At 47.7% G+C, this 22,185-nt stretch overlaps 12 protein-coding genes across 12 annotated transcripts; 6 read left to right on the forward strand and 6 right to left on the reverse strand.

The window, feature by feature from the left end:
- Nucleotides 1-165: 165 nt before the first annotated feature.
- Nucleotides 166-1,709, forward strand: BX661DRAFT_202585 (uncharacterized protein; the record flags this gene model as incomplete). The annotated part of the gene is made up of 2 exons (XM_051538509.1): nt 166-217; nt 502-1,709. The coding sequence occupies 2 exons, from the start codon at nt 166-168 to the stop codon at nt 1,497-1,499; spliced, it is 1,050 nt and encodes a 349-aa protein (XP_051395222.1). The 3' UTR covers nt 1,500-1,709.
- Nucleotides 1,710-2,092: 383 nt separating this feature from the next.
- Nucleotides 2,093-4,052, forward strand: BX661DRAFT_175624 (uncharacterized protein). The gene is made up of 3 exons (XM_051534125.1): nt 2,093-2,576; nt 2,804-2,824; nt 3,173-4,052. The coding sequence occupies exons 1-3, from the start codon at nt 2,463-2,465 to the stop codon at nt 3,947-3,949; spliced, it is 912 nt and encodes a 303-aa protein (XP_051395223.1). The 5' UTR covers nt 2,093-2,462; the 3' UTR covers nt 3,950-4,052.
- Nucleotides 4,053-4,878, reverse strand: BX661DRAFT_175625 (uncharacterized protein). Its single transcript, XM_051534126.1, has one exon. It carries the CDS (start codon nt 4,825-4,827, stop codon nt 4,114-4,116), a length of 714 nt encoding a protein of 237 aa, XP_051395224.1. The 5' UTR covers nt 4,828-4,878; the 3' UTR covers nt 4,053-4,113.
- Nucleotides 4,879-5,889: 1,011 nt separating this feature from the next.
- Nucleotides 5,890-6,414, forward strand: BX661DRAFT_168036 (uncharacterized protein; the record flags this gene model as incomplete). The annotated part of the gene is made up of 1 exon (XM_051533386.1): nt 5,890-6,414. One exon carries the CDS (start codon nt 5,890-5,892, stop codon nt 6,412-6,414), a length of 525 nt encoding a protein of 174 aa, XP_051395225.1.
- A 189-nt stretch (nt 6,415-6,603) lies between these two features.
- Nucleotides 6,604-7,608, forward strand: BX661DRAFT_168037 (uncharacterized protein; the record flags this gene model as incomplete). The annotated part of the gene is made up of 2 exons (XM_051533387.1): nt 6,604-6,981; nt 7,261-7,608. The coding sequence occupies 2 exons, from the start codon at nt 6,604-6,606 to the stop codon at nt 7,606-7,608; spliced, it is 726 nt and encodes a 241-aa protein (XP_051395226.1).
- A 130-nt stretch (nt 7,609-7,738) lies between these two features.
- Nucleotides 7,739-8,947, forward strand: BX661DRAFT_175626 (uncharacterized protein). The gene has a single exon (XM_051534127.1). The coding sequence runs from the start codon at nt 7,810-7,812 to the stop codon at nt 8,884-8,886; it is 1,077 nt and encodes a 358-aa protein (XP_051395227.1). The 5' UTR covers nt 7,739-7,809; the 3' UTR covers nt 8,887-8,947.
- A 120-nt stretch (nt 8,948-9,067) lies between these two features.
- On the reverse strand, nt 9,068-10,489 carry BX661DRAFT_138601 (uncharacterized protein; the record flags this gene model as incomplete). The annotated part of the gene is made up of 2 exons (XM_051532734.1): nt 9,068-9,787; nt 10,085-10,489. 2 exons carry the CDS (start codon nt 10,487-10,489, stop codon nt 9,068-9,070), a joined length of 1,125 nt encoding a protein of 374 aa, XP_051395228.1.
- Nucleotides 10,490-12,087: 1,598 nt separating this feature from the next.
- On the reverse strand, nt 12,088-13,876 carry BX661DRAFT_175630 (uncharacterized protein). Its single transcript, XM_051534128.1, has one exon. The coding sequence runs from the start codon at nt 13,808-13,810 to the stop codon at nt 12,185-12,187; it is 1,626 nt and encodes a 541-aa protein (XP_051395229.1). The 5' UTR covers nt 13,811-13,876; the 3' UTR covers nt 12,088-12,184.
- A 328-nt stretch (nt 13,877-14,204) lies between these two features.
- On the reverse strand, nt 14,205-15,247 carry BX661DRAFT_168041 (UPF0014-domain-containing protein; the record flags this gene model as incomplete). Its single annotated transcript, XM_051533388.1, has 2 exons — nt 14,205-14,920; nt 15,013-15,247. The coding sequence occupies 2 exons, from the start codon at nt 15,245-15,247 to the stop codon at nt 14,205-14,207; spliced, it is 951 nt and encodes a 316-aa protein (XP_051395230.1).
- A 555-nt stretch (nt 15,248-15,802) lies between these two features.
- Nucleotides 15,803-17,572, reverse strand: BX661DRAFT_138574 (HEC/Ndc80p family-domain-containing protein; the record flags this gene model as incomplete). The annotated part of the gene is made up of 2 exons (XM_051532733.1): nt 15,803-16,318; nt 16,433-17,572. 2 exons carry the CDS (start codon nt 17,570-17,572, stop codon nt 15,803-15,805), a joined length of 1,656 nt encoding a protein of 551 aa, XP_051395231.1.
- A 696-nt stretch (nt 17,573-18,268) lies between these two features.
- BX661DRAFT_175633 (Manganese/iron superoxide dismutase) lies at nt 18,269-19,581 on the reverse strand. The gene is made up of 2 exons (XM_051534129.1): nt 19,312-19,581; nt 18,269-19,106 (listed from the first exon to the last, which is right to left on the reverse strand). The coding sequence occupies exons 1-2, from the start codon at nt 19,360-19,362 to the stop codon at nt 18,381-18,383; spliced, it is 777 nt and encodes a 258-aa protein (XP_051395232.1). The 5' UTR covers nt 19,363-19,581; the 3' UTR covers nt 18,269-18,380.
- On the forward strand, nt 19,573-22,023 carry BX661DRAFT_5701 (SGT1 protein-domain-containing protein). The gene is made up of 7 exons (XM_051539276.1): nt 19,573-20,052; nt 20,167-20,275; nt 20,493-20,580; nt 20,840-21,015; nt 21,165-21,480; nt 21,649-21,729; nt 21,826-22,023. Exons 1-7 carry the CDS (start codon nt 19,731-19,733, stop codon nt 21,904-21,906), a joined length of 1,173 nt encoding a protein of 390 aa, XP_051395233.1. The 5' UTR covers nt 19,573-19,730; the 3' UTR covers nt 21,907-22,023.
- Nucleotides 22,024-22,185: the final 162 nt, after the last annotated feature.

The raw sequence follows: 22,185 nt of genomic DNA on the forward strand, positions 1-22,185 counted from the left end.
TAAAAAATAAGGTGGAGAGACATGACCATGCCGCGTACACAACATATCCACCAGCCCTTGCTTGCACATATGTGTATTTTGTGCAATGTTGTGTGCGGGGAGGGGGGAGAAGAAGTGAGGTGAACACCACATTAATTTCATATAAACGCACGCCATGTATCAGCCATGGCTTTGGCACGCTGCGACGCTTCGAGAAAAATATTTTTTGAATACAAAAGTTAATGTTTGAGTGGCGAAAATGACAATATTACAATACGTTGAAGAACAGATGGAATTCTGATCTCTATATTTTATTATTTTTCTTTCAAAACTCTAAACAAAAAAACAAAAAGATACCGTTAATATTTATAGAATCTTATCTTTTATTCTTTATTCATATTATCCCATCTACTTTGCCATTATTCATTCTTGCTGGCAGTCTAAACAAGCACGGTAGACTTACCCGGAAAAAATAAGATTACAAAAACAAGGAGATGAGGTGGCAAGCGGTTTTATGTATAGCTCTGTCATCCATTGCATTGGTGCGAGGCCAAGAGGGGGCCGAGGGGTTACAAGGGGTAGTTCGGGCGGGCGACAACCATGCGCAGGCACCCGCCAACACCAACAACAACAATGCAGCCGCCAAAGGTGCGCAGCAAGTGGCGGCAGCAGCGGACAAGGACAAGGACAAGGACAAGGACAAGGACAAACCAGCCAAGCCCGCGCCCAAGGGATCTGAACCCCACGAAGCACCCAAGAACAATGCGCCGCATGATGCCAAGCCGGCCCCCGCGAAAGACGTAGTAGCGCAGCAAGACGACAAACCGCGCGCCGCTCCAAAACCCAATAGTGCCAGCAAAGACCATGACAAAAAGCCCTCCAAGACCCGCAAGGAATCCGAGGATGATGATGAAGAGGACGATGATGATGAAGAGGACGATGATGCTGAAAACGAGTACGTGAGGCGGGCCAGGGCCGATAAGGCTGCAGGCAAAATGCCCGGGCGCGTAAAGATGGTTGTGCCGCCACGCACCGTCCACACGCCGCTTTTCGAGCTGGACTCCGTGGTCGAGCTGCAATGGGAGTTTGACAACAATGTCATCGAGGTGCCTGATAAACTCATGCTCAGCGTGCAACTGCCCAAGGACCCACATAACCCTGCGGCCAAGCCGGTGTTGTACGATATTGCGGTCAATATAACCGGCGACAAGAAAAAGTTCTTCTGGGATACCAAGAATGATGTCCCCGAGGGCATCGGTATGAGGGAGGGCAACGGGTATACGCTGTTCATTTATGACGCAGATATTGGGTTCAGAATGAGCGATGTTGTGCCCGCCGGGTACTTGCTCAAGCATGCAATGCCGTTTGCGTTTTATATTTCGAGATATGAGCGCACTAACGATGGCGTGCCAAAGGGTTATAACCCCAATGCTGCTGGTGGTCGTCCGGCACCGGCTCTAGGACTTACTGCAGTGTTGCTCCTGATTGTCTTTGCAGTATTGCATACTTGGAGCGGCTAAATTGGTTTTTTCTTCTTCAGAAATAGTGGATTTCTGATTCTGGTTTTCCTTTCCTATTCATTTCATTTCCTTTGTTTTATTTTATATAAAAAATTTTTCTCCACTATTCAACCTTATATTTCTTTCCAGGTTGCAACCCAGCGTGCACTACACAGTTTGCCCTTTTTAAAATTTATAAAGGAACAGGAATAAAAAAGGGAATACGCTGGGGGGGGGGGGGGGAGGTGGACATTTGCGACTGACAAAAGAAGAAATGGGAAAAATAAACAATGAAAAAATACAGTGACAATCGAGTTTATCCCTTCTTATTTGCCAAAGGCCCAATGTAAACAAGACGTGGCAAGAAATTTTACTATTTTGTGTGTTTGGAACTTTGTAAGCTCACCCGCAAGAATGTAAAGAAAAAACAAGCCACAGTCAGAGAACAATGATGAAAAATTTATACTGCAGTTGTTTGCCGCTGCCGCTGCTGCTGGTGCTGGTGCTGGTGCTGTACCCGGGCTGGGCTGAGACTTTGCTTCCCCTCTGAAATGTCCGGTAATTTTTTCATTGGGCTTGGACATCTGACCAAAAAAATATAACAATCATGCTGCTGGAATTCATCAACCAGTCAGCAGAATCCCTTTCCCGTATTTCCTGCCTTTCCTGCCTTTTCTGCTATTCCACATTCTCCAATATTAAAAAGAGGGGGGGCACGGCACACAAAAACAGCAGCAGCTATCTTTTTTCTTTTTTCACGCACTCTCTCTGTTTTATTGGCACTTGTATTTATTTTTTACACATACACACACGTGTACGCATACGTGCTTGTCTTGCGCACAATAAAAGCAACAATATTGGCACACTTTGAATTCCACGCATTTCTCTATTTTATTTGGCAAATTTCGCTTTAAATACTCGCGTTTGCCGGCGCACACACAAACACACACAGATACACAGACACGCACTCATACAACTCCACAAATGAAGAGTATGTGCTATTCGTGGATGGTATGTCTGGCCTTTGTCACGATGCTGGGCCTACTGGCACCGGGCGCTCGCCAGACAGGACTTGCCATGGGCTCGGTTATAGTCGAGGTAAGCTATTGTTGCGCTCTCGTATTTGTATGTCCTTCCATGCTTGTTTCTCTCTGGTGCCCTTGGCAATCAGACCAGAAGAAAAACCGTTGCCAAGACTACTGCGGGTCTCCGTCTCAACTGTATTGTCTTTTTGCCCTGTAAACCATGAGCAATTTCCATGTATTAACAACCGTATTTTTGCCTTCTTTTTCTTCTCACCACGCTTGGTCTGTGGTCCGATGTAGTCGACAAATGTCACATTTGATGTAAGTGCGCGGCTGAAAACACAAGATCGCTTTTTCTCTTTGTTGACTGATGACGATTCAGGTTTGATTATTATCGAATGTGGGAAAAATGATGGCATGAAAAGAATATTTGCGCAAAACTTTTTTTTCTTGTGTCACGCCTGCTCACATGGCCTGGGACGGATTTCCTTGTGGCGCACTATTTCTTGTATAGGCAGAGGGGATCCACATCGCAGAAAATCGCTATTAATGCGCGTCTTGCCGCAGATCAGTTCCAGTTGTGCAAGTCAAGCGCTTAGAAACACACAATTAACGATCCGAATATGTGCTTGTACTTGTGATTTTATTGTATTTTGGTTTTCGGTATAGGATCGGGCGGCGATGTTTGGATCACAGCTCGGAGACGACGGCCTTGTGGGCAAGCTGATGGTGATTGGCGATATCGAGGCCGACAATATCGACGGGTGCCGTCGGTTGGCCACACGCATGGACTCGTCAGAGAGCTGGATCATGCTTGTCGAGCGCGGTGGCTGCGGATTTGTCGAAAAGGTGCGCAACATGCAGGCGTCCGGCGCAGCGGCAGTGCTTGTTGGCGACCCGTGGTACGACATGCCCATCACCATGTACGCCTCGGGCGACACGTCCGACGTGCACATCCCATCGTCGTTCGTCGCGCGCAGCTCATACACCGGCCTTCGTAGTGCCGCGCGCAACGCGCACTCCCCCATTGAGATCAAGCTCGTACGCAACGAGTACTACGAGCTGCCGTTCCTCGATGTCCTGTTCATCACGATCTTGTCACCGCTGCTGATGATGGGCTTTATTTACGTTCTTTACAGGCTGCGCCTGCGCCAGAACCGGCTCCGCGACTTGGCACCGCAGGATCTCGTCAAGAGCCTGCCGATAAATACGTTTAATCACGCAAAGTACCGCGAGGGCGAGCCAGCAGAGTGCGCCATTTGCTTGGATGACTTTGAAGACGGGGATGAGCTGCGTGTTCTTCCGTGCAAGCACCAGTACCATGCGCTGTGTATTGATCGCTGGCTGACTACGCGGAAGAAGTTTTGCCCTATTTGCAAGAAGAGCGTGTGTCCGTCGTCAGAGACTACGCCGCTGCTGCCGGCACGTCTGAGGGCGTTTGTGTAAAAAGAGAATGGTACCGTTTTTCTTTCTTTTCACAATAACCAAAGTGGACGCAAAAAGAGGGCGCATTTTTTTCTTCCAAACATTTTTTTCTTCTCATACCATGTTTATATTATTATCATTTCAACTTCAACTATTCTCACTCAAAAAAAACAATTTGCATTTAATCAAGCTTCCAAGCGCGGAAGAACAGGTATCAGGTTGTTGTTACTCTGCGACAACTTGCCCACATACGTGCCCATGCTACCTGCTGGACTATTCGCAGCCTGCTGGAGCAGCTGCTGTACCCTCTGCTTCATCATATGTGTTTCATTCTGTTTGCGCAAAACGTCCTGAGGATTTCTCGGCGCAGACGCCGCTTGTTCAGGTGTGGACGGGCGCAGCGGCGGACTAAATGGACCCGGGATCTTATCACCCGACGGGCCGACCTCCTGCCGCGAGTTCTGCGGCATTGCGTAAAACACACGCCAGGATGTGTTGCTAACGGGTGTCGGTACTGTGGCTTTTATCGATACCAAGTGGCCTGGTTTACCCATGCCGCCGCCAATGCCGCCGGTGCCTCCTGCCTGATGGTGGTGGTCTCCGGGATTGCGTGATCCCGGTGATGGTCCTCCACCTCGTGATGACCCTCGGGTGCTGTGGTGGAACCCGCTGCTGGTGGGTTTGTCCGAATGGTCGTTGCTGTCGTAGCGGTCTCCCGGCTGCTGGGATCCAATGCCGCCGCGGCCTCGACCACGCCCCATGCCTCTGCCGCGGGTATTGGTTAATCCTGAACCAACGTTGGCACCCCGGTGGTGCGATGGGTACCGGCCCCTGGTATGGTGACTACCCGCGCCACTTCCTCCCCCGGGTGCCTGGTATCCGCTGTTGCTGCTGCTCATAATTTAATGGAATTGGCGGATTTGGTTATATTTCAATAATGTAAAATATTTTGTACTACGCGGCTTGAAATTTTCGCTCCACTAGAAAATTTAATTCTTATAAGCGTATAAAAGTTGGTGTAACTAGTGGGGCTTTACACGTGTAAATATTACCATTTTGCACATACTTTTTTCCATTGGTTCACTAAACATTTTGAATGGATGTTTATTAATTTTAAATGCTATGCAGATCTGCAAAATTACAACAATATTTAGGATGGTCGAAAATAATAGTTATAATTGAATTTTAGTATGCTATTTTCATACAATACTATGTTGCTATTGTTATAAAACTCCCCAGTGATCTGATAAAGTATTTTTCTCTTTTATTAACTAATACCACTTCGCCAAATACAAGGTCCTATTGACTTACTAAAATCCGGAGTGAAGCCACAACAATTCTAAAAGGCAGCATTAAGGTCTAATCGATAGCCACGCCGACAACCCCCTTTGGATCAGCAGCCTTGAGAAAACCCCAGAATGCAGTGATGCATGCAACCTGTTATGATAAAAAGTATTTATTAAGATGAACTAAAAGAAAGCTAAAGAGTAATGTTATCAATCATTTATATTATTCTACTATTTATATTGCTCATATGCAATATTCCCGCATGTCTGAGCCAGGAATTAACTGGTGATTGATTCATTAATCACTCACTGGGGACAAGCCGCATTTTCTTGTATCACAGAGGGGTTCTACATCTCTTTCATTTTAATAACATATACTACTTTAGTAAACATCAGGGTCATTATGACCTTAAAGTCGGAGTCGCTACAACACTATGATCTAAATTTACACTTTAGACATCGGCTTTAAGGCACATCGTTTTTATTTTAAAAATTGCATATTTCCACTAAATAATGTGTGCACAATTATGTTTTGTACATTGTCATTCTTTCCCTGCACCCACTCCACACTTATTCTACACATTATTTTGTTTTATTACCCTTATGAATAAAAAAATTGATCATCTTCATTTCTTTTTTCTTTGTTTATAAATTATATTTTTCGCTTATTCCAAAATGAGTGGATTATCGATTTTCCAAACTTTACCATGGCATATCATAGAGCCTATTGTTGGCTATTTATTATATATCAATCGTCACGAGCTCTCCTTCAACAAATCGCTGGCGGCGGCCATTCCTCACAGCTGCCACATATGGCGCTCTGTATTTATTTCTAAAACGTGCGACAAGCTCCATTTGAACTTTGCCGCATCAAACCAGACAACTCACACCTTTCCCAATTGGCCTCAAGCTTTGGCTCAGCCTAAGTTTTCAGCAAACTACGTCATAAAAACCGTCAGAGTTGATATTACCAAATGGGTGCTTACCATGGGCGACAGGGCGCTCACCAGACCCTTGGGCCCACCCTGCGCCTATGTGACTTTTCCAGCGGCACATGTATTGGATATTAATATTCCCAATGCCTACGAACCCTCGCCATCCAGAGATGCGAACTGGTCAGTCGCACTCCAGAACATTGGTGCGTTTTTGCAGAGACCAAAACAAATGGCACTGGCTATCCAAACAGTCAACATACTATGAAATGGAAATGGAATTGTGGTTGACAAGCAGGATACCGTCCAGTTTTTAAGCGAGCTGACAGCGAAACTGCGCGGAGGGACGGACTTGATGTCATTTGCCCAAAATAAGGTTTCTCTATTCCCCAACATTTTAAATACCGGCGATTTTGTGGACATCACTAAATTTAGTTTCGATTATTGCGGAGATGAAATGTGGGTTTTTGAGTGCGTTCGACGCCATGCACCTACACTGACAAGTTTGTGGTTTTCAGAACGGCCAACGGCCGACACAACTAGATTTTTGCACGACGGCAAGGGCAACGCTGTTGTGGTATATCACAACTTGAAGAGTATCGGATTTGGTGCGTATGATCTCGAAATGGATTCCGAAATGGATTCTGACTCGAATTCTGACTTGGAAGTGTTAGCAACAACAGCGTCGATTTCAGAACCAACTGTACACTTCCTCATCCTCAAATACATTTTTCTCGAATATTCACATCCATACAGCGACAATATGCTGTTTAGCGGCAATAGCGATACTCTTGAGCGTTTAAAACTTGATGTTTGTCCCGAATTTTGTAAACCGGTAAGTCGCTACCAGATCTTTACTTCCGGTCAATTCTCGCGTGTGCGTAAGGTGTACCTAACAGACAACATATCCAACAATTACACAAAACCCCCCGCAAAATGAATGGGAAGCATACAAAATCATTATCTTCAAGATCTTGTCGTCTGACTAGTCGCCCTTGTCGCTGAATGTTCCCAGATGCATCCAGTATCTTGTCAAGAGCGCTCCACTGAAGGGAACTGGGGTTATCCATGTTTGACAGCATCCAAAAGATAAATATATCTGGCACGACTGGAGTTTTCGCGTATCGTCAAGTTCCTAAAGCATATGCCTCGGCTGCGCACCCTGCATTGCGATGTATCATTCAACCCTCCCAGCATCAACGGCGTGAGCTACGACAGGCTTCCTGGATACATGCTCAGAAAAAGAGGCACCTTTGAAAAGCATTTTTACAATTTTACTCCCTGCAACCATAAAGGAAACGTACCCGTTAGGTATATCGCAAAAGCTCTTGTGCTTCTTTTCCTCGAATGTCCTCAGATTGTACTGCTAAAATCCGATCGCTTCAAACACCAATACGGGAAACACGTTCTAGATTTCTTTACGAGTGAGCGTTTTGCCAACGCCATCAACCGTGCAAAGTAAACAGCAGACGTCAAGGCGCAGAGATCTTGCTCCGGCAGATGGGTTAGATTATATTTGTCGCATATAATCTTTTTTAAATATATATTTTTTTATAACGATTGTTTTGAGTTGACCCAAAAATAAAAAAATCTTTTTTCTTTTCTCTTTCCTTTTTTTACTTAATTGTATTAATTCATTCAACTCTTTTTTTACAACATACACATGATGGACACCACAGCGAAGAACAAAATACTTGTCTTGGGTAGAGAGGCAGTGGAACTGCCTAAGCTCGTAGACTCAATCACCAACGACACCGAAACCAACGCACGCGCAGAAACCAATTCAAAGATACAGTGGCTTATTGACACCCGTTACTTCAACGCAACCGTTGAGTTTTGGATAGACAACACAGAACAACTCCCTCAGACACACGTTGAATTTATGCGCGAATGGCTCAAAAGTCCGACCAAATTCGACAACGACAACGACAGCGAGGAAGAGGAGGAAGAGGTTGCTCATAGCGCGAAAGAAATACCAATTGACGAGGCCATGGCTACGTTGCAGGAGCATCTGGGTGATGTGGTTGATGCGATTGTTTTCGTGTTCGATCCGTTGGTTCCAGAGTCGTTTGCGGATATCCTGCCGTGGGCGAGAATGGGCAGGGTGCATCAGCCCGAAGTTCTTTTGTGCGTGGCCCAGAACACCCACGCCAATAATAGTGACAATTCTAATGCAGACAACAAGGCAGAGTCGTGTGGTGATATGGATCGGTGGTTCGAGTGGTGTGTCAGTAATGGGTGGGAGTGGGTGGACCTGACAGATTCGGATCCCGACACAGAGTATACGGTTGGACGCATACGCGAGTCCCTGATGAGCAATCAATGGGATACCATGGTCGTCAAGAAAAAACAAGCAGAGAAGGAAGAAAATGCGCCTGCGCAATTGGACACGCTCGCTGAAAACGATGTCGCTGATAGTGATGATTTCAGGCCGAGCGGCATGAATGGGCAGGAAGTGTGGGATTCATTCGACAGTATTACGCAACAACTCGATGCTGCACGGATAGACACGCTGCATCAGTCATTATTCACGGAGATACCCTTGCAGGGTCAACAGACGAATCGGCCGGATGGACCGACGGGATTGGATGGTAATGGCACTGATGATGGGCAAGATGATGTCTCTGAGCTGATTGCGCGAATCCGCTCGATGCGCAGCGAGATATCGCAGATGCCGGACAAGGAGCAGGCGCGCGCAAGGGCCGCCGAGCTGGCAATGGCGCTGGCCCGCAAGCTGTAAATACTAAATGAATTTCAGATTTTATTGATATTATTGATATTTAGCAGGACCAATATTGATGGTTTTTCATGTTTCAAATTACAATATTTTTATTATATCTCGACAAAAACGAGTGCTGGATTAGTTGTAGTAAAATAAATAGAAAAGAACGCTTGGGTTTTGTTTGTCCGCCCCGGGGTCATCACAGATGGTTTCCAGGAACAACAAACATCACCACGGTGATAATCACAGAAATGATGGCAGTAAATATGAGCTGCAGAGAGGCGCGCTTCAAATGGCTATCGCGAATAGACGGGTCGCGCACATGCTCGTAGCGCCAAGCAATGGGCTCAAAGAATCCCAAAAAGGCCATCAACGGGTCCAGCCTTGTGACACCAGCAAACGCAAGGGTGAATCCGGGCCACAGCGCAGCCATCGGCAGCCAGCGCCATGCTTTCGGCTTGACATCCAAGAACACAAGTGACAGCTGAGCAGCCAATGCGACAAAAATTAAAGCCAGGCCGAGCACAATCCTCGGTGCAGCCGTGCCCCTGGTTATGTTGTGCATTGTGCGCTCGCGGAGAAAGCGCAGGTAGGATTCGTTGCGCATGGCGTCGTACACATGCCGCTTGACAGGCGCAAAAAGCGCAGGGTCGAAGCGCATATCGCGCTCGATCCGCCCAGCCACCTCGTCGCGCATCTGTGTGCTAATATAAAGCTCGCTCGGGGAGCCTGGCAAAAGGTAATGGAAGTAAAGCCGCTCGGCCGCCCGCCGCATGTCATCGACGGACGGCACATCCTCAGTCTGTTTGATTTCGACTGATGGCGTGAGCAAGGGAATACCCTGCTGCGGGTGGTGTCTGCTGCTGCCATCTGTCCACTGCGTCCCGGCCACACCCGAGCTTCCCATTTCCTCAGTAGTCTCGCCCGAAAACATCCGCGAGAGAAGGCCGCGCGCACCAGTATGATGCGTTGGCCGCTGTGGCGTATCCAGGGCGTGCGGCTCAGCGCCAAGGGCCTGTGTAAACGGCTGATGGGGGTGGCTGCATTGGCGGTGCAGCTGGCAGCGGGAGTCGTTGGCTGCCAGCGTGGTCTCGTACGACAGCGAATCCAAGTACGCGTCTAGCTCCTGCATTTCCGTGTCAAGCCCCCCCACGGGCCGGCTGCCTCTAACACCAGCCAATGTTGCCAACTGCGCTCCAGTGCCGCCAATGCCAACTACGTGGCCCAACGCCCCGCTCTCCACTCGCCCGTACCTCAGCCGCTGGCTCATTCCTGTAGTCTGAGGCGAAATGAGTGGCGGCAATCCTTCTGCCTCTGTGCGCGCAAACTTTCTGTAAAGGGCCTCGTAGTCCGCCAGCGAAAGCCAAAACTCGAGCTCCTCGGGGCACGCCTCGATGCCCAAAAGATATTGCCAGTAGTTATACAGGCACAGGGGCGCCCGCGCGCGACGCAGCAGAGTATCCTCCAGCGATGGCAGCGACCGGAACCGGTGCACGGCCTCCCGCGAGTCCGCACCTGCAAATGCCAGCCGCGAGCCCGGCGGCGGGATAATTATCGGGTGCGGGTCCAACAGTGAAGTTTTGATAAGCAACGGATCGCTGTCCACACCCTCGTCGCCCATATTAGGGTTCCTGAAACTACCGGCATATTGCTGCTGGTGCTGGTGTTGCTGGCGATAGCTTGCCGGCATGCTGTTGTGGGTCGAGTCCCGTACCGATGTCTGGAACCGATGGCTAGGCAAACTGCTCATCGAGCTGATAGTGCCGGCCACTGTTGTCGGGTCATTCCCTGCGAGCGGCGCTTTGACTCCAGCTCCGCCATCGTTCAGTCTTCTGCTCGCAAAAAGTGCTGCGGCATTATCCAGGGCTTCGTCAGTACCTGCGCTGCCATCTGCCAGTACTTCGGAAGTTGGTTCATGCTCCACGCTCACTTCGCTGTGTGCTGTGTGCTCCACCCCGCTGCTGTTATTGTTGTATCCGCCCGAGCGACCAACTGGGAAAAACAGCGACGAGTCTTGCCGAGACCGAGCCAGTTTTTCTTTCTTCTGTTGCAATTTGTCGCTCATATTTAGTTCGCCTCTCTTCAATTGCGCTACGGTGTGTATATATAAAGCCGCCGGAGCTTGGTGTCTGTTTATATGTGCAACTGAAAGTGTCTGCTAAGAATTAAAAAGTACAAATACAATATTTTTAGTATAGTGCAGACGACAAAAAGGAGGTATTCGAAATTCAACCAATGTTTTTTCCTGAGAAATAAGAGATAAAAACAGTAGCGAATAAACGGAAAGACAAAAGGAAAGGAAGGGAAAGGAAAAGAAAGGTTTGGCAAATAAGCTTTTGTCAGGATATAGGGATACTAATTTTTTTTAGCTGGTTTTGCCATACCAACACGGCGGAATAAAGAGCGCCAGAAAGAATGATGTGACCCGATGTCTGTGCATAATGGTACCGTTTTCTCTTTATCTTTCTGTTTTCCAGTCAATCGATAGTGAAGAAGCGAAAAATGAAATAGCGTGCGCAAAACAAAAAAGTTTTGTGTGCGTAAATAGTGCGTGACAAAAAATGATTAATAAAAATGATAAAGTGTGGCGGGAAAGGCGGTGAGAAACCACAGGCTTTGTTCGCCTTGAAAAAATATAGTTATTGTCTGTGCTATCTTTCTATTACTTACCAGGCCTTGTGACAACCAGAACAACTGCGAATGTGTTTGCTAAAAATGTGAACAAGCTACGAAAATAAGTGTTTGAAGGAAAATAAGGAAAGAGAGAGAGAGATGTCGATGTGTAGGTGTGTCGGTGTGTCGGTGTGTCGATAGACAGAAGAGAAAATAAGAATAAAAAAGGTAGGTGCGGAAATTATAGAGTATAAGGGAAAAAGGCGAAGGTAAAAGAAAAGGTTAACAAAAACAACAGAAATAAGAGTTTTGAGAAGTAAAACCCGATAGCTTGGAATTTCTTGAGCAGAAAAAAATCCCTGATTTTTAAATGTTGACTAATTGCTCCAAGCTAGCATGTGGATGCCAATTTTTTTGGACAGATTGGGATCGCTCAACTACAAAGTCCTGGCAATCTAAAGGTCTCGCGGTCCCCACCGTTTTTTTATTATACCACTGCAAAATCGAATGTGTTCACAAAGAACGAAAGAAAAACCACGCAGGCATGTGTGTTATGTTGTGCCACTCGGCCAAAGAAGCCACGAGAAGTATAGAAAGTGTCAACCTTGCAAATATCTGTTTTTTGGAGATCAATTTAATAAAAGATTCGATACATTGTCAAAATTATCGTCAACAAAAACCATGCTGACAAAAATAGAATGGACTAAACGGATCCATTATTATCTGGCTCACTCGTTTTCCCAGTCGAGTTTCTGCCGCTGCCCTTTACAAACCGCTTGGTCTTGCGCCCCGGGCCATCCGACAAACGGCGCAGTCGCTGCTGCTGCGATCCGGATGCACCCGGGATAACGCTCATCAGTGATGGCGGATGCGGAATCGTAATATCAGTAGGGTCTTCGTAAAATCCGTAGCACTCAATTGGCGCATTACGGCTGCTACCAACACCCTGTATCTGGGAATCGCCCTCCTGGTCCTGCATTCTGGCACGCAACGGGCAGCACGCACACCAGTTACCCGTCCACGATCCATCACCAACCTGAGCATATTCTAGCACAGGCATTCCATCGTTCGGCGACATCCACACTTTCCACTTGTCTCCACACCTTTGGCGGCATTGCGCAGCCAGATCCTCGATATCAGCGGTGTCTACAGCCTGTGGATGCTGTGGAATCTGTAGCAGAGACGTGCTTTTTGCCTTGACTGGCCCTTGAGAGGCTCTGTGCGTCCTGAAATTTGCACCAGGACCCATACGCGTATCGGAGCTTTTAATGGACAATGCTGGCGATGCGCCGCTTGGCTTGCTTATGTGCATATCGGACTTTGGTCGGAAGTTAGAGCGCATCTGGGTCATGCGAAGTGAGACCTGCGATTTGTCATTTGATCCATTACTGCCGCCGTTTGACAAGCTTCCCATCGCTCCCGTAGTAGCCATACGGTCAAGCCTAAGCATGGGTGAGGCGTCAACCAGCATGAATGTGCAAAACATAACTGATATCACCGTGCTGCTAGCTGTTGACGCCGAGATCATAAACATAATGACCTGCTGGTACCGAGCAGCCTCCATGACATCTGCGCCACCGAGGATCCAGCCAGTCATCATGCCAGGAATCGAGATCAACCCTGTGATTCCCATATTGGTAATAGTAGGCAAAAGCGCGCTTCTCAGAGCCTCGACGACCACAGGTTTGGTGGATTCCCATCGCGATGCGCCAAATACCAGCGCTGTCTCGACCCGGTCACGATGCGAATCCAGCGAATCCATCACTGAGCCCATACCAATGGACACTCCAATCATGCATTTGCCAAATAACATGCCGATCGTCGGGATGAATTTAACCGCCGTATATGACGGACTCATATTGAGCGCGTACGCGTTGCCAAATAACGCCACCACAAACGCACTGCCTGTTATAGACAGCATAGTGCCCAGGTACATCCAAGGAAACCGGCGCTTTGATCGCCAATATGTCACCTCAAAGGCTGCCATCACGCCAAGAACCAGGGCCATACCGAATATGTATATGGGGTTTTCTGTGAGAAATATCTCTTTCAGCAGCATCCCCAGCAATGTTAGCTGCACTACGCAGCGTGTTGCCGCCACTATTAGACTTGTGCTGAGGCCCAGGCCAAACCACATTGACAGCGCAATGTTGAAAAGCAACATAAGGGCTGCTATTCCCACATTAATCCACGTCAGCGGTGCATCTGGCTTGTTGGGATCTGAGGGTTTCTCGCCCAAAATGCTGGAGCTGATGGAAACCGACGTTGCATGCCACTGCAGTCCAGCCATCCACCGGTGTAGCTCGCTGAGAGCTGCGATTCCTGCCATGTTTGTGATACGTAGAAAAAAATAGTTGTTGATAAACAATTGAAAGAAAATAATAAAAACGAATGCCCCTAAAAGAAAAACAAGCATACAAAAAAGAGTGGGTAAGCCAAGCAAAAAAGAATACCGATGCTGCTACTTGCAACGACGGACATTTGATCTCGATATTTTGAACAAGTCGTGATGTCACCTGTCTGGGTCAAAATAACTTGGCGTGACCATTCATGCAAATTGTCACTATTCCCCCGCCTCCTTGTTCTGCCCAAATACTATGCATAGACCTGCGCCAATGATCACAATATGTGGAGGCAGTGTTAAATTACGTTATCCTTTTGTGATCCTTTTCGGCATTATCCCCGTGTTATCGAATGTAAAACTGGACTATAAGTTCAATATGTTAAAAGCGTTGATTTCCAGTAACAATAGTTGCCTTCCATGCCTTTGTGCGCACAAATGATCCGTGCGATCTGGGTTCCTCTAATGTGTTTGATCTCGACAAAGGCTTGCCTTTGTTCGAGTTACCCACTATGCCCTTTGTCCTAATTCTCTCCGTGCGCAGCATCGGATGACTGTCAACCACGATAAAAGCCACAGCCATTGACGCAGTAACTACGCTCATCGACACACTAGCGGCTATCATAAACATGATAACCTGTTGATACCGTGCCGCATCCATAACGTCTGCGCCACCAAGAATCTGACCGCTCATCATCCCTGGAATTGAAATCAGTCCCGTGATGCTCACTGCTGTAATTGATGGAATCATCGCTGTACGAGCTGCCTCAACAACAATCGGTCGCACAGCTTCCCATCGCGAAGCACCAAAACATAGCATTACTTCAACGGTGTCTCGCCGGGAATCCACCCAAGCAAGCACTGATTCCATGCCTAGGGCTGCTCCAACCATGGTGTTTCCGTACACCATGCCCATGGTTGGAATAAATTTTGAAGCAGAAAGAATTGGATCAAAGTTCATTGCAAATGTCGCCCCGATCAGACTCACTGTCAGTGAACTGCCGCAGATCGCGCAAAATGAAATCCAAAACATGCCCTTGACCGTGCGCCTTGACTTCCACTCAGATACTTCCAGCGCTGCCAGTGCTCCCAACACACCTAAACCACGGGGATAGATGGATATTAACACGTATAGTACGTAATATCTCATACACGCACTTATTTTTGGTATTAACTGCATTTTTGCTTACCTGATATGGCCAGAACAATGAATGGATTGTTGCTGGCGAATACGCGCTTGAGAACCAGCCCGAGCAACGTGAGCTGGACAAAGCACCGGGTGCCAGCAACCAATATCGGCCTTTCGAGACCCAGCTTCATGAACGATGATATCCCCACATTGATGAGCAGCAGCGATGCTGCCAGTGCAACGTTTCCCCAAGTCAAGGGCGGGGCACCACTATTATCATTGTTATTTTGGTACATGTTAGGCCCTGTCAATAATTTTTTTGTAAACTGGAGATACTAGATGAAGATAAAAAATAGATAAGATAAACAATAAATAACGCAAACAAAAGATGTTGATATTAATATGTTGGAAAAAAACTATAGGCAACCCATTGGAATCTAAAACCGTGCAAAAATAAAAAATAAATGTTGGTCGCTAATTTCAATGACTGCCTGTGCATGCGGGCCGTGCATGCACAACTCGTGCTGCAATTAACGATGTGTTGCATTGTTGCCGTTGATCACACAGCCAGTATGTGCAAACAGAAAAACTAAAATTTTAACAAGGCCCTTTTTAAACCTCTCACAACGAAGCCAGCGCCGAAACTGACAGTAGGGGAGAAGGATAGCGCGACACGCGACATGCAATTACACAATCAACAATGGTGGGAAAAACTTTAATGAAAGTAAAAAACACTGTAGGCGGTGGCTGCAATAAACAATGGGTAAATGTCAAAAAAAGGTGCATTGACAGAGAAAAAGATGGGCAATTCGCGTGCAAAGCAAACGAAAAGTGGAACGCCGCTGACACAGTTAGTTGCTCGAAGCAGCTTCAGCATCTTCAGAGACTAACTGCAGCAGCTCCTTCAGGCGGTCCTGGGAATGATATTGCATCTGTACGACATCCTCTAGAATAGTCACTACGTCTTCATTAATCTCTGCGCGGCGCATGCGACAACCGCGCTGCACGCTCTCCCACTCGGCCTCGGCATGTGTCAACGCAGCCTTTGACTGAAGCTCGCCCTGCGAAATGTCCCGCCGCATCGCCGCAATGTCAGCCTCCAGCTGCTCAATCTGGGCAGTTGCCGCACGGGTCTCGTTCATGATGGTCTCGCGCAGCGCGTAGTACCGCTGGTTGTGCCGCTTCGCCTGCTTGTCCATCTCCTCGACGCGCTCATCTTGCTCCATCCGCGACTCGCTCAGCTGGTCCATCTTCTCGCGCAGCTCTAGCACTGATGACTGCGTGGCATGCAGCTGGCTGGCGTACACGTCGCACGCGCGCTGAAGCGCCGGCCGCACGTGGCGGCGCAAATCAACCGACGTGATCTTCTGGCGGTCGACCGCGTGCGTATCCACGACAAGCCCAATGTCAACGCCGCCCAGCGGGTCGCTTTTGGCAGAGTCCGGAAGCCCCGAGTTTGCGTTCGCGTCAGCCATCTCGACATCCTCGTCGCTGTTGTTGGTGCCGGCCCCCTTCAGGACAAACGCCATGTTGATTGCGCTCTTGCGGTTGCCAATAAGTCCGAGCTTGTGCGCCTTGGAAACATAGTCCTGGCCCAACGTCTCGACGTCGTCCAGAACGCGCTGCAGCCGCATCTCGCGATCCCAAACAATGTTGGTTGCCTCCTGCAGCTTCTCCTGGACACCTTTGAGCGTCTCCAGAAGCTGGTTGCGCTCCGAGTTCATGCGATCGACATCCTCGGTGCTGATCTGCTGCGCGTCCACGATCACCTTCACCTCGGCCTTCTCCTTCTCCAACGACATCTGCTCGACTTGCGCCGCATCGTGCACCTGCTTCTGGTTGCCGACAAAGTCCGCCATCCGCTGGCGCTTGCCCTCGAGTTTCTGGATAAACTGCTCAAACTTGACCTTGTCCGAGATAAGCTCAACACGCTCGCGGTCCAGCTGAATGAGCGGCGACTCGTTGCTCTGCAGAGCCTCGAGCTCGGTCTTGGCATTGGCAAGGCGGCGCTCAATCTCGGCGGTCTCCTGGATCAGATTGGCGTTCTTCTGCTCAAACTGGTTGGCCAGAATGGATTCGAGCTCGGCGGGCTCTTCGCCCGAGTCCAGCCAGACCGGGTACGCCTGCGAAAGATAGTCAAAAAACACACGGTCCACAAACTGCGCTGAGTCCTTAAACTCCGGGTCGTTGATATCAATGTCCTGCGGGTTCATCTGCGTGACGCACTCAATTAACTCAACCATCCACAGCAGCATGGCCAGCAGTCCGGGCCACGTCGACATGGATCCGGCAGAGTAGATGTGCGACTTGCTGATATTGCCCACATAGGGGTAGTGGATGCCGCGCAGAATGTGAAGCGCATCGTCTTCAAACTTTTTCTGATACCCATACACGTACCGCGGATCCAGCTGCGCGTACAGGAACCGGAATATCGTCTGGAACTCCTTGACTGTCGGCGTCGCCAGTGTCTTGGGCGTCAGGATTCCCTGGTACCCGCGTGTGGACAGAAAGCTGATAATCCTCTGCTGCGCCTTCGCCTGGTACGCCCTCTCCTTAATGGGCCGTGGGTCCTTGACTCCGCCGCCGTTGCGCGACACAGTTCCCGGAATAGCAATGTTCATCGTGACCCGCCGTGCGCTGGCAAACACGCTGACCCGCCGGTTGATACGGTTAGTTGCCGGTGTCTGCGCCACGAACCGGCCGCCAACACCCGCCATGGCCGCTGTAGCGTTATTGCGTGCGTGCGACATTGGTGGGTTGTTATTACCGCCAAATCCGCCGCGTGCACCGCGAGCAGGGGTCTGCGCGGCAAAGGATGCTACTGGCTCTTCGGGCTTTCGCGTTGTTTGCGCAAGCGAGGGCGGCGCCATGCCCTGTGCAAACATGGATGGCGCCATGGACGCGCGTGGGGCCCGCAATAACGATGGCTGTGGGATCCCACTGCCCTCGCCGATATTCATTGTTGTCCGTCTCCTGGCATTCATGGTGGCTGACTGGCTTGCTGTAGCTGTTGAATTGAACGAGTTAAATTAAGCCAAAAATAAAGTAGGAATCCAATGAAACAATTAATAAAAAAGAGATTGGAGCAAAAAAATAAAGAAAAAAGACCAGATAGATTAACAGGCATAAAAATATTAAAAAAAACTTAGGGTAAACAAAAAAAGAAAAATGTTCTAGTTGAAGTTTGGCTGTGCTCCGCTTTTTTTCCACAATTTTTTGCCTTTGAAAATTACCTTTTTATTTTAAGGACAACCTGCCCCAACCAATCATCACGCGACATCATTGCGCTTTTTCATATTTGAAGTGCTTATTTTTTTGGCAAGCATTGTAAATTTTTTTAAAACTTTTGTATCAGATCTAGGCGCAAACAAACCAGCTCGAGATATAGGAAGCAGCGTGTCATTGAAAAAAGACTGCTCATAGATGTATTTAGAAATTCGACTGCGAGCCACTCCGGGTGTTCATCAGGCGCTCGTTGACGACCGACCAGTTGACAACCTCCCAGAAGCGGTTCACATAGGTCTCGCGATCAAGTCCGTAGTCGGGCAGGAACGACTCCTGCCACATGCTAAGACCGAGGATCGGAGTGAGTCTGGCGAACGGGCGACGACCAACGCTCCGGTGGATCGACGCATAAGATGCACTCTTAGGGCCAGCATTCTTCATCGACGGAATGGCAGTGAAAGGGCTGCCGGCATTGAATGTGTTCATAACAGAAAGCTGCCCACTGTCGTTCATCACCAGCCATGTCCAGCCGTTTCCAAAGAGCGCCAGGGCGCACTGCGTGAAGGTCTCCTGGAACCGCTCAAACGAGCCAAACTGCTCTGCAATGTGCCGCCTGACGTCGTCTCGGAGTGGCCTGACATCGTCGGTCAAAGACTGGAGAAAAAAGTCAATGTTCCATGCCTGCGACGCGTTGTTGGTGAGCGGTGTCTGCGTGGGATCGAGCGCGGATTCCGTAATGACATGCAGAAGCGACTTGGCCTCGTACTCAGTTCCCTCAGAAAGCCGGTTGACGTTGTTGACAAGCTGATTCTGGCGCATGTTGTACAAAAAGTCAAGCGACTGCGCAGACAGGAAGGGTGCCAGTCCCTTCTCGGGGCTGTATGGGAGGATCGCTGGCTGGTGGTACTGCGCAATGGCATTGAGGCGCTGCTACATGTACAGATCAATGTAAGGTAGTTTTAACGGCAATATAACAGGGTGGTTAGTAGACGTGTCTTTGATAGCACAAGGCTGCGTTGAATCCTCATTTGGCTTGGAATTCAAATTCAAATTCAAAATCGTGTTTCCGATAATCACTGAGCCGATAAAGCAACGTTATTTGCGTTCTCTCTTAACCACCGTATGCTGTAAGTACCTTGAGCGGCTGCGCGACGGCAGTGCGAACACGGTTGGCAAGGCGGAACATTATGCTGATTTGGTGCCGAGTGCTGGAAATGCTATTTTGTAAATCGATGTGAGATTATCCTGGTCCAAAAAACGAGCGCGCGGAAATAAACGTTAACGGCCCAAGAGATAAAAAATAAACAGAGTGGAGCTGAAAACTAAAAGAAGAAAAGTGCGTACCGATTTGACACGAATTGGAAAGCGAAAAAAACCAACCCCAGATAACATATTTGCGATCGTCTTGCTCGAAAGCAAGGGCTTAAATGCCCACACTTATTTTTTATTTGGCTGAACTTGGGCTCGATCTTCTTAATTTGATTGATCAATTTGGAAATTCGAGAATTTAGAAAAAGGCGCTCCCCAGCCATAACACTGCCGCGCATTCGTGAAATGACTGAGCCGCGAGATCCAAAGCGCGCGCACGCTGCAATTGAGTCCTATCTCTCTGCTACAAAACGTATTTTTCAAAACATCGAATTGGACATGGACAACCTCAGTGACATTTTTGGAGCAGACACTGGCGCAGTGGACTACTTGCGCTGCGATATTTACGTTCAATCGGCGGGTGACAGTAGTGGGTGCCCAATTGAGACAGATATCGAGAAGTTGCGTTCATGGCACGCGCGCATATATTCTGTTTTTACAGAAAAAACCGAGGCATATGTGTGGAACAGAGAACCGCTAAGCCTTTTTGTCAACACTCGAAGCAAGGGTAATTACACCGCTGTTTGTTTTATTTGTATTGATCTAATTTATTTCTGCCGATAATGGCATTTTGTTGCTAAGGACGACTTTTCGGGTTTTTTGTTTTTGTTTACAATTGTAGTGCCGTGCATTTCGGGACAGATGGTTCACGGTGATTCTGTCAGCGATGAGTGGCTGGTTGTTTGGCTCCTGCACGAAATGACAAAACAATTCCCTGAATTAATTGTCAGGTACGTTGAGCAAAATAAAAACAATGATTAAATAAATGATGGCTGCAGTTATTATTATTATTTTTTGTTCGTTTATTTTTATTTGTTTGCCTAAATTTGTGGTTCCGCAATTGTCAGCATGGTATATTATTATGCGCGCCGACTTGTTTGTACTGTCCTGATTTGCTAATTATGACATGCATACTTGATGTTCCCCTTATTATCTTGCAATGTGTAGCGTCCGCGATTCTGACGGTGAGTTTCTGCTGGCAGAGGCAGCAATGCATATTCCTTATTGGATCACGCCCGAAAATAGTCAAAACAGAGTAAGTGCCAACAATAAATCAATCTGCATAGATGTGCCTCGAACGGCATAAACTTGCAAATACAACCGCTCTTTCGCATGAAGCCAGCATTTACGGTTGCCATTGTACTGTCTATTCTATTTTTTGCTTGTAAAATTTGCTAATAGCACACATAATGCACATTTTTATTTATGCTTTGCTTTAAATATGTTTTATTTGAACAATTGGATGCAAGGTCTGCTTAAATTAAATATTTATTCATGTTTTCTCGAAATGGTAGGTTTTTATATTCAGAGGCCGGCTGCACATTGTTCCTTTATCCGCGGCCAGCACTACCAAGCTTCCCGACCCAGAGCACATTTTGCTTCAGGACGCATTGAGTGCTGTTGTTTGCCCTAATGTGTCAACATATGCAACTGTCCTGGCAGAAAGGGCAGCATTTGCCCGGCTGGAAGAGTAAGTGCATTATAAAATTTTCCATTCAAGCATTAAAATTGTGTTGGGCAAACATTTCCAAAGTTCCACTTTAATTAGTATGAGAAATGGTTCGAAACACTAACATTAACCGCCATTTTCCAAAATTCTATTTTTTGAGTGAAATGTAGGTTTCCCGACAGTATGTTGCAGAACTTGCACACCGCGCGCTGTAAACTCCCAACGGCTATTGCCCGCTTGCTCGCTTGCAACCCTCAGCTGATAGCCGCTGCCACTGAGATGTTTTATGGCCGTGATCCGGTGCAGCTGAAGGAGTGCCAGAAGATGGAGGGATTCTCGCCTGAGCCCTCGGTGACGGCAATGGTGCGCTTCAACCGTGTCCAATACGCCAAGCTGGTTACTCAGAGCATCGGCGCACTCGCTGCGTTCAATATTCTCCCCGAGAAGTCTGCAGACCACAAGGCTAGCCTTTTGGGAACAAAAATTGTAAGTGTTCATATTTCTGCTTGTCCTGGTGATGGTTTTTGTATTCTGAGCTGCCCATTAAAACCCTATTTCGGCCTTTTCAAATTTGGGCAATATTTAGCGAACGTGCAGGACAAATAACATTTTTAATCTCGTGTATAAATTCTTATTTGTTCATTTCGTATTTAGGCATGTGGCTTTGAGATACTGAATCGCGAGGGAGCCAGGCATCCGTCAACATCCAAATTGCATGTTCAATCTGGAAATGAGGTATGTACACGCATTATACAAATACCCGTGATAATTCCAATTTTCGAAGAAAAAGAATGAGAGCAACACCAACTACATATAAATACTGTTATCTAGCGTAAAATAGGCATGATTTATTGCATGTATATCTGCGGGGGGCTATGCGTTTTGCTTATTTTATTTGGCAAATCTGAATAAGCAGATACGCCTGCCTGATGGTGATGATGATGCTGTTTCTGGTATTGCGACTTTTGATCTTTGGGTTGGCCTGAAGTACTCATATGCCTGTTTTGTCAGCTTTACATGTGTCCTGTTTTTCTTTGAGCAAATCTGTATTCCACAGTTTTGCCAGCGCCGAAAATAGCAAAATATTGTGTGGTAAAAAAAGGCCAACCAGCTTAATATATTCGCATGTATGCAAGATCCATATGCGACAATCGCAGGCATATGGAAACTGGAAATGTGATTTTTTGGCAA

This window comes from Kickxella alabastrina (genome assembly GCF_025024165.1).
Source record: "Kickxella alabastrina strain RSA 675 chromosome Unknown BX661scaffold_1, whole genome shotgun sequence".
Taxonomy (NCBI): domain Eukaryota; kingdom Fungi; phylum Kickxellomycota; class Kickxellomycetes; order Kickxellales; family Kickxellaceae; genus Kickxella; species Kickxella alabastrina.

Excerpts from the sequence above, each read along its gene's own strand:
- BX661DRAFT_5701 (XM_051539276.1), top strand. The coding sequence starts at position 19,731 with ATGACTGAGCCGCGAGATCCAAAGCGCGCGCACGCTGCAATTGAGTCC. Across the intron at positions 20,581-20,839 it reads CCGAAAATAGTCAAAACAGA|GTTTTTATATTCAGAGGCCG; the intron begins GTAAGTGCCAAC and ends TCGAAATGGTAG. Across the intron at positions 21,016-21,164 it reads GCATTTGCCCGGCTGGAAGA|GTTTCCCGACAGTATGTTGC; the intron begins GTAAGTGCATTA and ends AGTGAAATGTAG.
- BX661DRAFT_175624 (XM_051534125.1), top strand. The coding sequence starts at position 2,463 with ATGAAGAGTATGTGCTATTCGTGGATGGTATGTCTGGCCTTTGTCACG. Across the intron at positions 2,577-2,803 it reads TGGGCTCGGTTATAGTCGAG|TCGACAAATGTCACATTTGA; the intron begins GTAAGCTATTGT and ends GGTCCGATGTAG. Across the intron at positions 2,825-3,172 it reads CGACAAATGTCACATTTGAT|GATCGGGCGGCGATGTTTGG; the intron begins GTAAGTGCGCGG and ends TTTTCGGTATAG.
- BX661DRAFT_175633 (XM_051534129.1), bottom strand. The coding sequence starts at position 19,362 with ATGTTCCGCCTTGCCAACCGTGTTCGCACTGCCGTCGCGCAGCCGCTC. Across the intron at positions 19,107-19,311 it reads CCGTCGCGCAGCCGCTCAAG|CAGCGCCTCAATGCCATTGC; the intron begins GTACTTACAGCA and ends CTGTACATGTAG.
- BX661DRAFT_175630 (XM_051534128.1), bottom strand. The coding sequence starts at position 13,810 with ATGGCAGGAATCGCAGCTCTCAGCGAGCTACACCGGTGGATGGCTGGA.
- BX661DRAFT_175626 (XM_051534127.1), top strand. The coding sequence starts at position 7,810 with ATGATGGACACCACAGCGAAGAACAAAATACTTGTCTTGGGTAGAGAG.
- BX661DRAFT_175625 (XM_051534126.1), bottom strand. The coding sequence starts at position 4,827 with ATGAGCAGCAGCAACAGCGGATACCAGGCACCCGGGGGAGGAAGTGGC.